The sequence below is a fragment of the Anopheles maculipalpis genome, chromosome 3RL, assembly GCF_943734695.1.
Source record: "Anopheles maculipalpis chromosome 3RL, idAnoMacuDA_375_x, whole genome shotgun sequence".
Taxonomy (NCBI): Eukaryota; Metazoa; Arthropoda; class Insecta; order Diptera; family Culicidae; genus Anopheles; species Anopheles maculipalpis.
This window is the reverse complement of record NC_064872.1, coordinates 48,765,654-48,780,514: the sequence shown is the minus strand read 5'-3', so window position 1 is coordinate 48,780,514 and position 14,861 is coordinate 48,765,654. Positions and strand designations below refer to the sequence as shown.

The 14,861-nt window shown below is 39.0% G+C and overlaps 4 protein-coding genes across 8 annotated transcripts in view; 2 read left to right on the top strand and 2 right to left on the bottom strand.

Annotated features, from left to right (window-relative positions):
* Nucleotides 1-14,861, bottom strand: part of LOC126561942 (endophilin-A) — a 163,222-nt gene that overhangs the window by 54,055 nt on the left and 94,306 nt on the right. The gene's annotated exons all lie outside the window — the stretch shown is intronic.
* LOC126562491 (uncharacterized) lies at nucleotides 9,090-10,474 on the top strand. Its single transcript, XM_050219010.1, has 4 exons — nucleotides 9,090-9,141; nucleotides 9,210-9,359; nucleotides 9,439-9,711; nucleotides 9,789-10,474. The coding sequence occupies exons 1-4, from the start codon at nucleotides 9,090-9,092 to the stop codon at nucleotides 10,472-10,474; spliced, it is 1,161 nt and encodes a 386-aa protein (XP_050074967.1).
* Nucleotides 12,020-12,691, bottom strand: LOC126562968 (probable oligoribonuclease). The gene has a single exon (XM_050219575.1). It carries the CDS (start codon nucleotides 12,689-12,691, stop codon nucleotides 12,020-12,022), a length of 672 nt encoding a protein of 223 aa, XP_050075532.1.
* Nucleotides 13,311-14,372, top strand: LOC126562709 (uncharacterized). Its single transcript, XM_050219275.1, has 3 exons — nucleotides 13,311-13,413; nucleotides 13,492-14,261; nucleotides 14,328-14,372. The coding sequence occupies exons 1-3, from the start codon at nucleotides 13,311-13,313 to the stop codon at nucleotides 14,364-14,366; spliced, it is 912 nt and encodes a 303-aa protein (XP_050075232.1). The 3' UTR covers nucleotides 14,367-14,372.

Sequence of the window (14,861 nt, the reverse complement as noted above, 5' to 3'; positions counted from 1 at the left end):
TCGCACCAGGCATGTAACGCGAAATGCATGAGCAATTAATAGTTGGCGTGTACTGTGTTGTTGCTGGATTCGCCAATTAATCAACCGTAACACTTCATGCTTGGTTCGTAAAAATACTAATTGTTTGCAATTTTCTTAGAACCACTACCAGTTCTGGGTGAAAAATGCAATTATTTCAATTATTCAAAGTTGATTCAAAGCAACTGTATCCGCAAACGTGTTATTCCTCCAATGGGCTCCACATGCACAGGAATAAAAGGCTAAACAAAGCCATTCGACTAAAACCAATGAGTTTCGTTTATGGCGTTTGCATATATTTTTGGGGCGCTTCCTGAAACGAAAACAATCACATGATGTTTCAATGTAAAAAAAACTACATTTTACAGGCTGTGTTAATAACAACAATTTAATTATTTACTTTCACTTCCACATAGAAGTGATCAAGATTGTCCGATAATAATCGATGACAGATTTATTAATCAGGCACTAATGAAACTCCTTCTCCTTCTTCTTCTTCTTCTTCTTCTTCTTCTTGGCTTAACGACCTCCAAGGTAATGCCGGCCATTGGCTTACTAGACTAGCTGCTGTCTTGGTTTGGCTCATATCTTCAAGGCAGATCGTATAAAGTTAAAGTGTTGTCCTGTTTTTCCGACTCCTTTGAAGGTCCTTCTGGGGTTCCGCAAGGGAGTGTCCTTAGCCCACTCCTATTTTTGTTACTTGTCAATGATTGTGTGTATACCCTCCCCCCTGATGGTCATCTGCTTTATGCGGACGACCTAAACATTTTCCTTCCTGTGAGTTCGTTTGCTGATTGTTGTCTCCTTCAAGATGACCTTAATACCTTCTCCGTGTGGTGTCTTAACAATGGCCTTAATCTGTGTCCTGATAAATGTTGTGTTATTTCGTTTGGGAGATCTTCTAAGATCCATCACAACTACACCCTTCATGACACCGCCATAGGTCGAGTAACTTCCGTGAAAGACTTGGGAGTGTGGCTGGACGAGACTCTCTCTTTTAACGTACATGTTGATCATGTTGTGGCGAAGTCCATCAAAGCTCTGGGTATGATTGTTAGACTGTCCTCAGAACTTAGAGACCCTTTATGCCTGAAGGATTTGTTTTGTTGCTGGGTCCGATCTACCTTGGACTACGCCGCCGTTGTCTGGTCTCCCCCAGGCTCGAATGCAATGGCCAGGCGAAAATTCACACGAGTAGCTGTTCGTCGCTTCCTTGCAGGTTATCAACTGACCCCTCCATCCTATCCTTACACATCCCATCCCGCCATACGCGATGCGGTTCAAACGAACCTTTTTTAAGAGCGCTATCGGCCTTCAACAACGCGTACCACCTGTTCGACTACAATGTCTCCGTGTCCCATTTTCGTTCTCGTCTACGTGACTCCTCTTCCTTGCATCCTCGTTAGTGTCGTGTGCCATTTTTTCAATCCCCCTATTGTCCCCCTCACCATCCTTAGTTTTTAAGACAATTTTTGTGTAGCCCATGAGGCAGATACAATATTAATCTAAAATAAATAAATAGACTGCCGATACTACGTACAGTGCTGGGTATTCAAAATCGGACACTTCGAATTCAGCCGTTCTCTCTGCATTTAAATGCATTTACTGGTTTCTTAGAATTGTTAAACATCATCAAAAGTGTGCAGTGGGCATCTTCTACTTCTCTTCTACACGGTGATGTGAAAAAAGAATTGAAATTCTACGAAAATAATGGGGAGCAAACGACAAAAGTCTTCATATCGCGCTGGGCGTTCAAAGCCGGACACCGTATAATGTATTTGAAAAAAGCTATATTAATATTTAGCAGCATTTCGATGAGCATCTATTACAGCCTGCAATCTTTTCGGCATGCTTTGGGACAATTTCAAAGAAAAATTTGAATCGATTTTATGCCATTCTTCGTTTACTATTTCTGCGTCTGCGTTTTGCAACATTTATTTATTTTTTTAATTAGTACCAAACATGCTCGATTGTATTTGGGTCTGGTGACTGTGGAGGAGTTGCTAACACCGATGGGCAGTTGTACAACAACTACATTCGTGCCGTCCATGCCATATGCTTCGGATCATTGTCCTGATAGAACATGTAATCATCTGCAATACCCAATTGTTCAACACTTGGCTGAACATTTGCCTTAAGAATGTCGATGTAATGCGTAGCATCCATGATTCCACGTATAATATGTAATTTGCCAACTCCTTTTGATGTCATACAACCCCATAGCATGACGGAGCCTCCACCGTGTTTAACTGTTTTAATGGTAAATTTGCCATTTAATTCTTCACCAGGTTTGCTCCACACATAGCGGCGAGCATATCATCAGATCCGTAGAGGTTAATTTTTGTCTCGTCCGTGAATAGAACCTACCAAAAACAATAATAACATACATAATACAATGAAAACTTAGGTTTGAAACGGGTTAGATCTGATTACCTTCGACCAAAATTCTATATCTTTGGTAACTATATCTACATAAATATTACGAATATTTCTCATGTTGTATTTTAATTTAACTGAGGTTACGAAGCGATTGTTTCGAATTTGTCGAATAGTGTGTCATTCATCTCTATCATTAATTTTGCGTTTTCATTCGTTGTTTGGTGTTTTATTAGCAATTCTACCCTCATTTTTGTATCTTTTTTTTTATGTCGTGGACTGTAGATTTGCTAATATTGGTGATTTCACTGATTTCTCTAACATTTCTACCCTTTTCCATGTTAGAAATTACCATTTTTCTAACTTCAACAGTTGTTTGCTTCGACATTGTTGAAACGTACTTGTTCTACCAATCACTAAGTCGCTACTGAAAGAAGCGATGCGTTCTTAGTGTCCGACTTTGAATGCCCAGCGCGATATGAAAACTTTTGTCGCTTGCTGCCCTTTATTTTCGTAGAAAAGAGCTTTCTCAATTCTTTTTTCACATCACCGTGAAGGGAAGTAGAAGAAGTCCTCTGCGCACTTTTGATGATGTTTTACAATTCTAAGAAACCAATAAATGAATTCGAAGTGTCCGATGTTGAATACCCAGCACTGTAGTTGGTTAGTCAGTCCTCACTACGGGGGGACGGTCCGGATGGGATTTGAACCCCGGTCCTGCCGTGTGAAGACCGGCGCCACTGTCGCCTACACCACCGGGCCGCTCCCTAACGAAACTAGTTGTTATAAATTGTTTAAGAAGTGTTTACAACAGGAAGAAGCTTTGCGCATAATTAAATCATTATATACTACACATCAAGTGATTGATACTTCATGTGAAATGTCAACGTTGTCAATGACAACGTTACAATAATATGTCTTTTCTTATACTTTTCAAAAATATGCAGTTAGAGGATTTCGATCCATATAATGGAAAAGTAGAATCACTTAGATGCATGTTTGATAGAGATCGTTGTGGAACTGTGTGATCAAGTAATAAAATGTCGAAACAATATTGCAATCAGCTATGGTTTAAAGAAACAATAGTTAGAACAACTTTTACAACTATTTTTTGCGTCAAACGCGTCCAAATGTGAATGATGCAGCATGCTGTTGCAAACAAACGATTGAATGATATTTTCCATTTGGCAGATTAACACAGGAGCTTCAAACGCTCAGCAGATATTCCTTCATATGAGTGCAAAGTTCCACAGTCGTTTTGCAAATTTTTCCTAAGTGAATGCAAGAATGCATTATATTCCAAGTTCCACAAGAGGCATGCATTATTGCGGCTTACTATACATGGTTGGATAGCCAGTCTGTATCACTACAGTTCTGCCATGTGAAGACAGGCGCTGTTGTTGATGGGCCGCCCGGACTATTAAGTTGAAAAAAAAAATCATCTTATGGATCTAAACCCTGTGTTTATTTAAATTTACCCACAAACTATACAATACAAACCATAAAATTAAACAATTCTACACACTTCCTACATCAATTACCCAGCCAAAAATTACCCAGTCAATCGAATACAATCGGTATGTCATCAAACTTACCGAACCAACCACTATCCAGGTCAAAAAGGGGCACTATTAAGAAAGATTGTGCTTGTGATGAGAAAACAACCGAAACTAGTTACGTTTGAATAGTGCACTGAAACATTCTTTAATGACCCTTCTAATGACAGCTTCACACCCAACCCATCAAATCGATGGACAACTTTAAACTTTCTCCAAATTGCAGCCCGGCCCGGCATAACGCGAACAAATTGTCTGTGCTGTGTCAGCTTCCGCCATCCAGCAAAATCCTAAAATTATGTTAATGGCACAACAATATCAACAATAATGAAAAATAAACTCGTTTTCTACTGCGCATCCCTAGGAGAATGTACACGCTCTAGCGTCGGAAGTTTGCACTTGTGCCGAACGATAGGCACTGGAAACCCGCCGCTGGTCATGGCTAGTTGATTACACGTGAATAAGGAGTACGAATTTCTCTTCCGAGATCATATTGGCCATGGTTCACCATTAACATCGAAATAATCGGACTGTAACCGCTGTCTTGATTCGTCTTCACTTGCTGTTTCATCATGGAATCATTCACTGCCGCGGCATCGGCTATGAAATTAGTCTTTATAGCATGCCCAACCGTTTGAGAAAAACTAACAAAACAAAACAATTTAAAACATTTAACTTTGCTCGTATTTTGAGTTGTTGGTATAACAAAAAAAAACATTAACAGCGCTTAACAGCTGTGAATATGAATATTCATGGAAGATTTTCACAAAAATGTATGCAAACACAAAATATATGTACAGCATTGTAAGAAATATTTACAAAATTTTGGTAAACAAATTTAAACTGCTCAGTTATGTGTGGCAAAACAACTAACAAGCCAGATAGCTTAATAAGAAAAATAACTGATTGTCTTCATTCCTGCTCCATACTTAACGTTGCTAGTGCGTCGCATTAACCCACATAATGCACTATTTCGAGACAGGTTTCTCGAGCCAAAGGGAAATGGAAACCATTTATGAACAGACTGATGACCTGTGCGGCCGTTGAACAGGGCGCAGTTGCAAGCGTACGTCGCCATCGTAGCCGGCATACTTCCTTGCAAAATGTGGCTCGGTGTATCGCAATCCTGCTGGATGCAGCTATTATGACCGTTAACAGTTTCTACCCCCAAGATCGTGATACTTTTCAAATGCCCATTTGCTCTGGCATTATCAGTGAAGGCTGATGGGATCGTATCAGTTGAGATGAAAGAAGGTTAGTATTGGGAATTTTTTTATTTCTTTGATGATTTCTAAGCAAGACTTGTTGAAGCCCTATGCATCATAATGTACATTGGGAGTTTCATAACTATTTGAGTTTATTCTGAAACTAAGAAGCTAAGAAAATCCAGTTTCCAAAAACTACATCAAACATAAATAATGAGTAAAAATAAATAGGTTTTGAACAAGTTTTCAAAATCAGAATTTAAGAATTAATTTTTTCCAACGCAAATATGTATTTTCATTTTAATTTTATCCTCCTTCAATATATCAACACTCATTATGATCAATACGACAATTTGCTGTGGTTATCTTCCCGACAGCAAACTCATCATAGCAAACGATTCGTTTTCACTGCCACTAAAATATGCAAATCGACCAAAGGAATCGAATATGTTACCAGATGCCATCTTCCGCATCGATATGATGCTGTACGACAACATTTTCAAAGAATTGTGAATAACGGAACATTATCTACGCAAAGCCCAAGACTAACAAATACAAAGGAAAAACTGGAACGAACATCGCTCTCTAATTTATAATATGCTTTGCAATCTTTATATGCATGTAAAAAAGACAAAATACATTTATTGAATCCGAGGTTTCCGCATTGTGGTAGGGAGCAGCGATCGTCGGACAGGTATTATGTTCGTTTGTGTTTTGTGGTACCATAATCTGAGCCTGCACGCGACACCACACTTTTTGCTTTAAGCAAAATGGAGCATTCACTTGCCCCATCGAGTCAGCAGGACGGTTTTACTATAAACTAGTCATTGGATGGCAAAACTTTTTATACCTGTTGGCGTACTGCATTCACAGTATTATTCCGTTCACTTTGTATTAGTTCACTATTCTTTCAACGTTGTTCTGTTTCGGCAGCTTTGCTCATTTTTTGCAAACATTTGTTATTTACTTCTCCAAACACAATCATCGTACATCACGCTGTAACAATCGCGTTCGCAAAGACCGCATGTATGGTGTATATACACTTTCGATTGACACAATTTTTCACTCCATTATCGTAACGCTTCTTTTCTGCTTCTGCCGACGGCGCACCGAACCTTTTGAGGTCACTTCCACCAGTGATCGGTCAAATCGGCATAGTGCAAATCGTCGTATCGTTGATATCTTGCCGGAAGCATATGAACCACTTTTCATACGAAGATGACCGTGTTAAACCATGGTTACTGCTGTGTGTGTGTGTGTGTGTGTGTGTGTGTGTGTGTGTGTGTGTGTGTGTGTGTGTGTGTGTGTGTGTGTGTGTGTGTGTGTGTGTGTGTGTGCTGGTGATTTTTTTTTGTCACAATTTCTCCTTTTTTATTTGTTGTCACTTTTTTATTTTGCCGAATCGCTAAAAACATGTGATCGCGCTGATATTATAAACTTCACATCACAATTTCAAATGATTAACTTTCTTCACATTTTCCGACGTTGTTTTATTTCTCTTTCACAACACAACCGTTTTTCGGCGAGCACAACTTTACCGGTAGTACTTTTGCTCTATTGTATGCGATTTTTTATTATATAAAAAGAAATACACAAAAACTAATCTTAAATAAAAAGACAAATTGCATTCTATTTCCACAATTTTTCAACGCACGCACTACTTCGAGAAAATACAGACACAGTACAATAATACCACGGAACAGAATCGTTGGACAATTCTATCAACGTACCCGTTGCCAGATGTGTAGTAGACGAGCTTCTAAAGAGATACAAGAAGCTAACAACACGCTGCGCCTACGTGCGGCCGATGCGAACTATCGCTAAATAACAATCCAAGCAACACCGAGATGCATCAACCATAGCAACCAACCGCGTCAATGCTCTCATAGTGGGCAAATTGTTGCTTCTCCGTCAAAAAGCGTCATCAGTATGCACTCTGCCAGTAAGAGCGTCGGAAAATTCTTCTACTTCTAATACTTCTTCTACTACTACTAATAAGCTGAAAGTGGCGCACACTGTACAGTACGGATACAAATCTTTTCACATTCATGCTATTGGTTAAAAAAAAAGTAACTGGTTGTTACAATTTAGTGTTGGTCCAATTTAATGTTACACATTTACGGCAATAACAAGCACGTCTTTGACTAATGCATGAATTTATTTCTCTCTGTACTGTGTAGCATATTTTATTTATTTTATTTATCAACAAACTACAAAATCTATTTCGGTCAATGCGGTGCAGTTCCCATAGTGCAATGTTTTTCCTTGACGCAAGGAAACCGGTACTGGAAGCGCCAGTGAAAGCCTTTCGCGAACGAAACCTTGTAGCGATTCTGTAACATTTCGAAAGGAAGGGGTCATCACCAGCAATATGGGAAGTGTGCAATAAAAAAGTTTTATTACAAAAGGCTACGTAGCAGTTCATTAATGCGACATAATAAAAGCTTTACCTGGTATGCATTTATAAGCTTGCCAATTGTTGTGTTTATGCATGTAAGTTATGGCGATGAAGTAGAATTTAATAAGGAACAAGTGTGGGCCAGTGGGAGCAACGTTAGTCCATACCAGTCCGCACCGTTCGTAGAAGTACAAATAAAATGAAAAAAAAAAAAAATAATCTTATTGATATCTCGTCTATCTCTATATAACTTTTACTATTGAAACAGTTCAACTCGACGAGGAAATCAACCTAGATGAAAATGAAAACGGAACCAGTTTCATGCCACACGCTTCTAATGCACCGAAAACCTAAATCAAAAACAACGCTTGTACTCCAGTGCACCGAAACCTGCTGCATAAATGAAAGTAGATTTATGCTCCTATCGAGCAAGTTAGATGGAGTTGGTGGGACCGGTTTATTTGTCTGCACGAAGCAATTCTAAATATCTCCCCGTGGAGAAGCACAAGAAATGGAACACACACCGCAATCAAAAGTGACATGAAAGCAGCAAACAGGCTGCATAAGGAGCAGTACAGAGAGGAATCAGTAACGCATACCACTGGAATCGGCCGAGGAAGACTTAAAAAATTGCAGACCATCTCAAACGGAAGCGCGGACGGCAGATGGCATTGCTGATCGAGGACAAGTTGGTGTGAACCGTCGCCAGACGTACGCGTCAGCATGATCCCAGTTGCTGGTCGGTGTAGCATGCGGGATCGGGATCGTTTCGTAAAACCCGTCCTGAAATCCAGCCCAAGACCTCATTCAATTCCCACAGGCAAGGCATATTCGCAGCGCCATCCAATTGCAACCAGTCTGGATAGATAGGAACTGGGTAAATAGGTTATTGCCATTCAGGAAGCTAATCGCGGGCGTATGGCACATTGCTATTGGGTTGTTTTGAAGACATTTCTCATGATTTTGTGATAATTATGATACACAGTCACAGATTGGGCATTTAATTTTGATTATGTTTCGTTCGATGCGTTTTATTCTTCATTCTTTTATTAAATATCCTTGAATCGAATTCTGTTTCTTTGTTCTATTTAATATTGTGATAAATTTATTTGAAATTATGAAAAAGATTTGGATATATTTATCTCTAAATAATACAAGAAAAAAAGTTGAAAGAAGAGTTAGTAAATAATTTCCCAAAATCAGATAAATGATCTTTGGAGTACTGTTTTACATTTACCACTTGAAAGAATGATAGCACATAATGAAGAACATTTAACGCACGACATGTTGCATTCGCTCTCGGGATGTATGTTTTTCAGACTACAATAAGGTTTACTGTGCAAAACTAGATCCTGTTAGACACCGCTAGTGCTTTCAAATACAACACTGGAAAGATTGTTCCGATCAACAAACATAAGTATCCGACATCACAACGTTTTGTATTCATTTGGTCTGCCCAATCCAAAAAAAATTGTCCATTTTACAATTTGCTTATAAGTGTACCACAAAGCCAAAAATTTAACACATCCATTTGAAATGTGGTCCCTGGTTGCTCTTTCGTTTTGTCTACTGCATGCTGTCAAAAGCCGTAAGTAAATGCCTCACTAACTAGCCCGTATACTCCTCCCAATGTTACCGAATGCATTTTACACCTAGAATGCACGATCAATGTCAAAACTGATCTCACCTTTCCGGAACCTGTGTTCCTGAAAAATAATAATTTATGGGTACCGAAGAATGGACAACTTACCTGGGCGCTTGGTGAATCGAATATAGTGGCATGCCCCAGAAGCAACGTCATTAACAGTAAGTACAAACACGTACTTTCTAAAGTCTTTTAGAATTTTATGTAAAATCTATTTTCTTTCGCTATATATATATATAGCTTTACTAGACAATGCATTGATCACGTGTGTTGGCGGAACCACCTTTCTTCTCAACGGTCTGCCCGTCAATGTATCGAGTATAGTTTGCACCAAACCCGTGACTGGAGACCATCAACTAACCAGTACAGGTTGTGGAAATGGTGGAACGATACGCAATATCGGTTTCGATGTTCTCGGAGTTGGATTCGTTAAACACTTTTCCGTGTGTTATAATGCACAGACTGCCTCTGTCATCTACACGAAACACACAGTCAACGGAGATTCGATTGCCGGTAAGAATCGGTTCTTTTCCACATGTGATTGGTGATTTTGTAATGATGCCCTCTATATATTTTACACCCTATTGCAGATAGTATAGTAGAGTCCTACCGTCCATCGTTCAAAGTGACCGGCGTTCCCAGCTCTGTACTTGTGGACAGTTCTTACACCATCAAGTCACAGCAAACACGACTAGCAGAGCTATTAGGCTCGTCAACGCAAGCTGCAAAGTTTGTAAATACCGCGTCCTACCTTGCACGAGGCCATATGACACCGGATGCAGATGGTATTTTTCGTACGTGGCAATGGGATACCTACTTCTACGTCAACGTCGCACCCCAGTTCCAGAAAGTGAACGGTGGTAACTGGTTGACGATTGAAAAGATCGTTCGCAACACTGCCGATCGTCTGCAGAGTGACGTGCTAGTATACACAGGAACGTTTGATGTATTAACTCTACCGCATGCAAATGGAACACAGATTCCCATCACTCTCAGCGCTAATGGCATTATCGCTCCCAAGTGGACATGGAAAATTATTAAAGCGCCCAGCACTGATTCCGCGATCGCTTTCGTCACTAACAACGATCCGTACCGAACATCGATTCTGCCTAGTGAAGTGTTATGTTCTGACATTTGTCAGCAGTATGGCTGGTACAATACTTTGTTCGAAACATTTGCTAGGGGATTCACATATTGCTGTAGCGTGCAAAGTTTGGTCGTTAAGGTTGATAGTGTTCCGAACGAAGCGATAGCTGCTAATGTCCTAGCATATTAGATGATGGAAGCAACAGGTAGCAAACGTTAATATTGGAAAATAAAATTTCTACAGAGCAAGCAGGAAGTTTACGCATGTTGTTAGTCAAACGTACAGTGCACACGATTATGCAAAACCAATAATATTTTTGAAATTCTTGGTCATATGCTTGCTACTTATGCTGACTTGGGTGGCTTCTTTGTGTCCGTTTGCTTCTACTAATCCGCTATCATAAGACTGTATTCAAATCTATATAATTGACTAAAGGCTTCTTTTTATTTTTTGGTTAACGCTCAAACTAGACCAAGCCGGTCAAAGAATGACTTAAGAGCCTTATTGTTATCATGCAATCGAATAGTGCATCTTCAATACGGGGAAACGGTCCAGATGGGATTCGATTCTCGACCCTGTCGTGTGAAAACCGGCAATTCCACGGCCACTGCAGTGGACCCGTATTTAGTTCTCAGAACACTTACCTACCCAGATGCTTTGAAATCTTCACAAAAGTTAAATTCTTAAATATGTCATAAACGGTCGTACCAGACACGTGTGAATTTATACTATTAAATGTGAATCAGAACATCACTAAATTACTTTAAAATACAACAAAAATCAGCTAAAGAGTAATATAGGCCCTCAAGTTGCACGCAGCAAACTCACATGCAAGCTCCACAGTCGTTTGAGAACATGGCTGAGTAGGACATATTGAAAATATGAAAACTATTGGTTTATAAAATAAAAAAAATCTTATTTTAACTAGTTTCAATAATGTTTTTGTGATTCAATCAACTTTCTACTCAAATCATGTTTAAATATTTTTTTTCCGTATATTGAGCCATTTAAATTAAAAAATATGACTCACTATAGAATTATTTCAATTACACTATGAACTGTCTCGTTTAAATGATGAAATAAGTCAGTGAAATGTTTTTATAAATTAGTCTTATACATAAACTAGCTTTTGCGATACTTAACAATAATTTCAAATAACTTTCCTCATTTTAATAGTGATATATTTAAATAATATTTTTAAGTCCTACGCATAATGGTCACAATCTACCGTGATATTTCACACAAGCTTGCATGAGATGAATCCCGTGCAACTTGAGGGCCTTTATTACTCTTTAGCCAGCAAAATTAATCAAAACTGACTAAAGAGTGTTCGGTTCGACAAAAACATACGTCACATACTAAGACTATTAATTATAATTCAGAAATAAATAAATTAAACAAAAACTAAAAATTAAGTTTACTCCTCTTCAATCACCCTGATTTTTGAAACATAAAAAATAAATATAATTTCTTTAAAAAAAATCATAGATTAAAACAAAACTAGTTTAGTTCACCAAGACATTATTCCTTCTTATATTATTCATGTTTAGCAGCGAATATTCGCAATTGCAGAGTAACGTTTATTTTTAATGTACGGCACCGAACGGAAACTGAGAAGGAGCCACCTTTTCGAAAAAACTAAATTAGAGTAGCGTCAGCAATGTCGATATTGATGTAGATCTATGTTATTGGCTAGACGTCACCGCTCCTACTTTTCAGTCCTTCTCCAGTTGATCAGTTAGTATGCTCCACCGTTTTAAAGAACGTTTCCCTATAATATTTCATTTCCTTGATACTTTCCTCGATATCGTCCAGGGATCGGTGGGCAAACATTTTAGGTGGACCTGAGCCATGGACATCTCGATTCCATCGCTTGCACAGTTCCTTGACCGTGCTTACGTCAATCACACGGTAGTGAAGGTACTCATTTAACGTTGGCATATGCTTCATCACAAACAGTCGATCCAAATAAATACTGTTTCCCGCCATTGGACAGCTTCGTTGTGGACAATATTGCTTCACGAAGTCCAAAACTTGCTGTTCCGCTTGCTCCAGAGTGTAGGGGGATTTCTTCACCGCCTCGATCAATCCTGACTTTGCATGATGCTCCTTACACCAATCGTTCATTGCATTCAACAGGGTATCGGGCTCGTTAATGACCACATTCGGTCCTTTCGCTATAATGTTAAGCTGGCTGTCTGTTACTATGCATGCGATCTCTAAAATTCTGTCGTTATCCACATCCAATCCAGTCATTTCCAAATCCATCCATACCAGGTTTTGCGACGATAGCTGTGACGACATTCTATGGATATGCACTCTTGATACAGCCTCCAAATTGAAACACAACTTCTTCACACAATTTGTTTTGTTGAACGAAAGTAATTTGTACAATGACCCAAACATTAACACGTTTTGCATAGGTTTTGCTTTTCTATCACGTCTGCAAGATTGTTTTTCGGTTCGTTTTATTAATCTAGCATCGAGCCCGCCCTCACTCAGATATCAATGCGCATTGAGGTGCTGTAATCGAAGGAGACAGGAAACAAAAGCACGTGGTTTTTGGAATTTTGCATTGTTTATGTTTACATCTTTCCTGTTGTCTGTCTATACTATCCAGTCGAGGAATCTAAACGAATTTCTTTCAACGAGAAATGCAATGATTTTTGCAGAACCATGTCCAACTAATTGTTTTGAATTTTTGTGTAATACTTGTTACAAATGGTATAGATGCATCGATACGCTATTTTTTTTACATTACTGATAAATTCCACTTACTCAACGAGCCCTAATTTGAACTTGAAGTGTGACTCGTCCCGGTCAATAAATACGAATGGCGACCACAAGGCCAGATATGCGAGCATACCTGTGCATAAGAAGTTGAATGCGTCTATGCTAGCTTTTCGTGTTAACATAAAAATCAGACAAAAGCTATCAAGTACTCTTGGAAATTCAAATGCTCTCATAGCATCAATTATTTTAAGCACATGCATAAATCTGTGTCGTGCTAAAAATATCAAGAATAATGCCGATAGTGAAAGAGAAAACTATGCAACATGATTTGCAGAATGCATTCGAAATGAACTTACGGAGAAAATCCAGCAGAACAGTTTCAATTCATCGTGATAGTTCTGAAAAGCGTAAGTTATTCTGCCTTGTGCTCATATCTCACGCCATGCAAAATTCTAAATTTGTTGTAATTCTAGATGATGAAGTGAAAGATGAATTTCTTCCACGTCATGAACATGCAAACGACACTGATTTAACACAACAAATTAAGCCGGTCATATCAGCAACCATTCAATCGGTCGCATCGGCAGAGTGCACAGTAGAACTTAATGAACACAAGGAAAGCCGCCAAATCAAGATGAAAGAGTTTCAATTGCAAAACAAATCGCACATAGCTGAAATTGTAGCGCTACGTGAATCAAAGATCGATGCAAATGATGATAAAATTGTTCAAATAGGCTTATCGTACTTTGCTCCCGATAACGGTGCAATGACGGTTGCTGTCCTTATGCAACTTATGAGCAAGGCTCGCGCACATCTATCCCACGAGCGCAGAAAACTGTTGCTAGCGATGAGACGACTTAAACGCTATCAAATACAAAATTTCCAGCTCGATAGTCAAATGCAAAATGCAAGCCTCGAACAGTACTACGAGCTGAAGGCGGAAGTGAATCGCATTGGAGAAAAACTTGAGGAAACTAATAAGCGCATGAACAATTCCAGGCAACTATTTGAAAATGACGTGGCACGTGCTACCCACGTGAGGGAAAAGCTGTTCGATTCGCAAAATCAGACTGTCATCCTAATGCAGGATGTTTCCAAAGTTAAACAAAACTTTTTCTACTTCAAGCGCACTCTTTGCGCAAAACTTCTAAGCAAAAAGCAACTGCGCAAAGAAAATGAGCATCTGAAGCAGGACATTCAATTGCTGAACCTGATGCCTTGGTACGGGCAAACCTATGAACAGGTATGTCGATTATACGCTTCGTTCAAAGCAAGCTGTATGCCTACAAACATTCATTTTCTATTTCAGATTGGCTTCGCTAAATCCTTGATTGAAAAATTCAAATGAAACTCAATTGTGCAGGCAATCCACTCCGCTAAGAAATATGTTCCGAGTGATTAATTAAACCAAATTTTGTAAAGAAAAAAGAGCAAGCTTTTCTCTCTTTTACTTTAAATTGTACTGCGTGACGAACGGATTAAAAAAATTTTCCTCCATTTTTTAATTTTTGAACAATGATGCAAGAAATTTTTTTATCGTGACTCTTTTTCAAGCAACCTTGTAAAGGTTGAAGCGTTTTGTCAGCTGTCATGTCAGCTCTCGAATACGCTCTGTCACGCCACAGGAAAAAGGCAACGAAAGGTTTCTTTGATCGAATTGCGCCAGCATTATATTGAAGATAAAGGTTGTATTAGCAAAATTCTATTCGTCCCAGAGCCGTCTGGTACTGTAAAAGTGTTCTTTACCCTTTGAAAATATATCATCTCTCCCGTGAAAGACGCGTGAAACAAGGTAAGTTGATGGACAGCATATTTGTTTTGCCATTGGTTTCTTTTCTTGCGG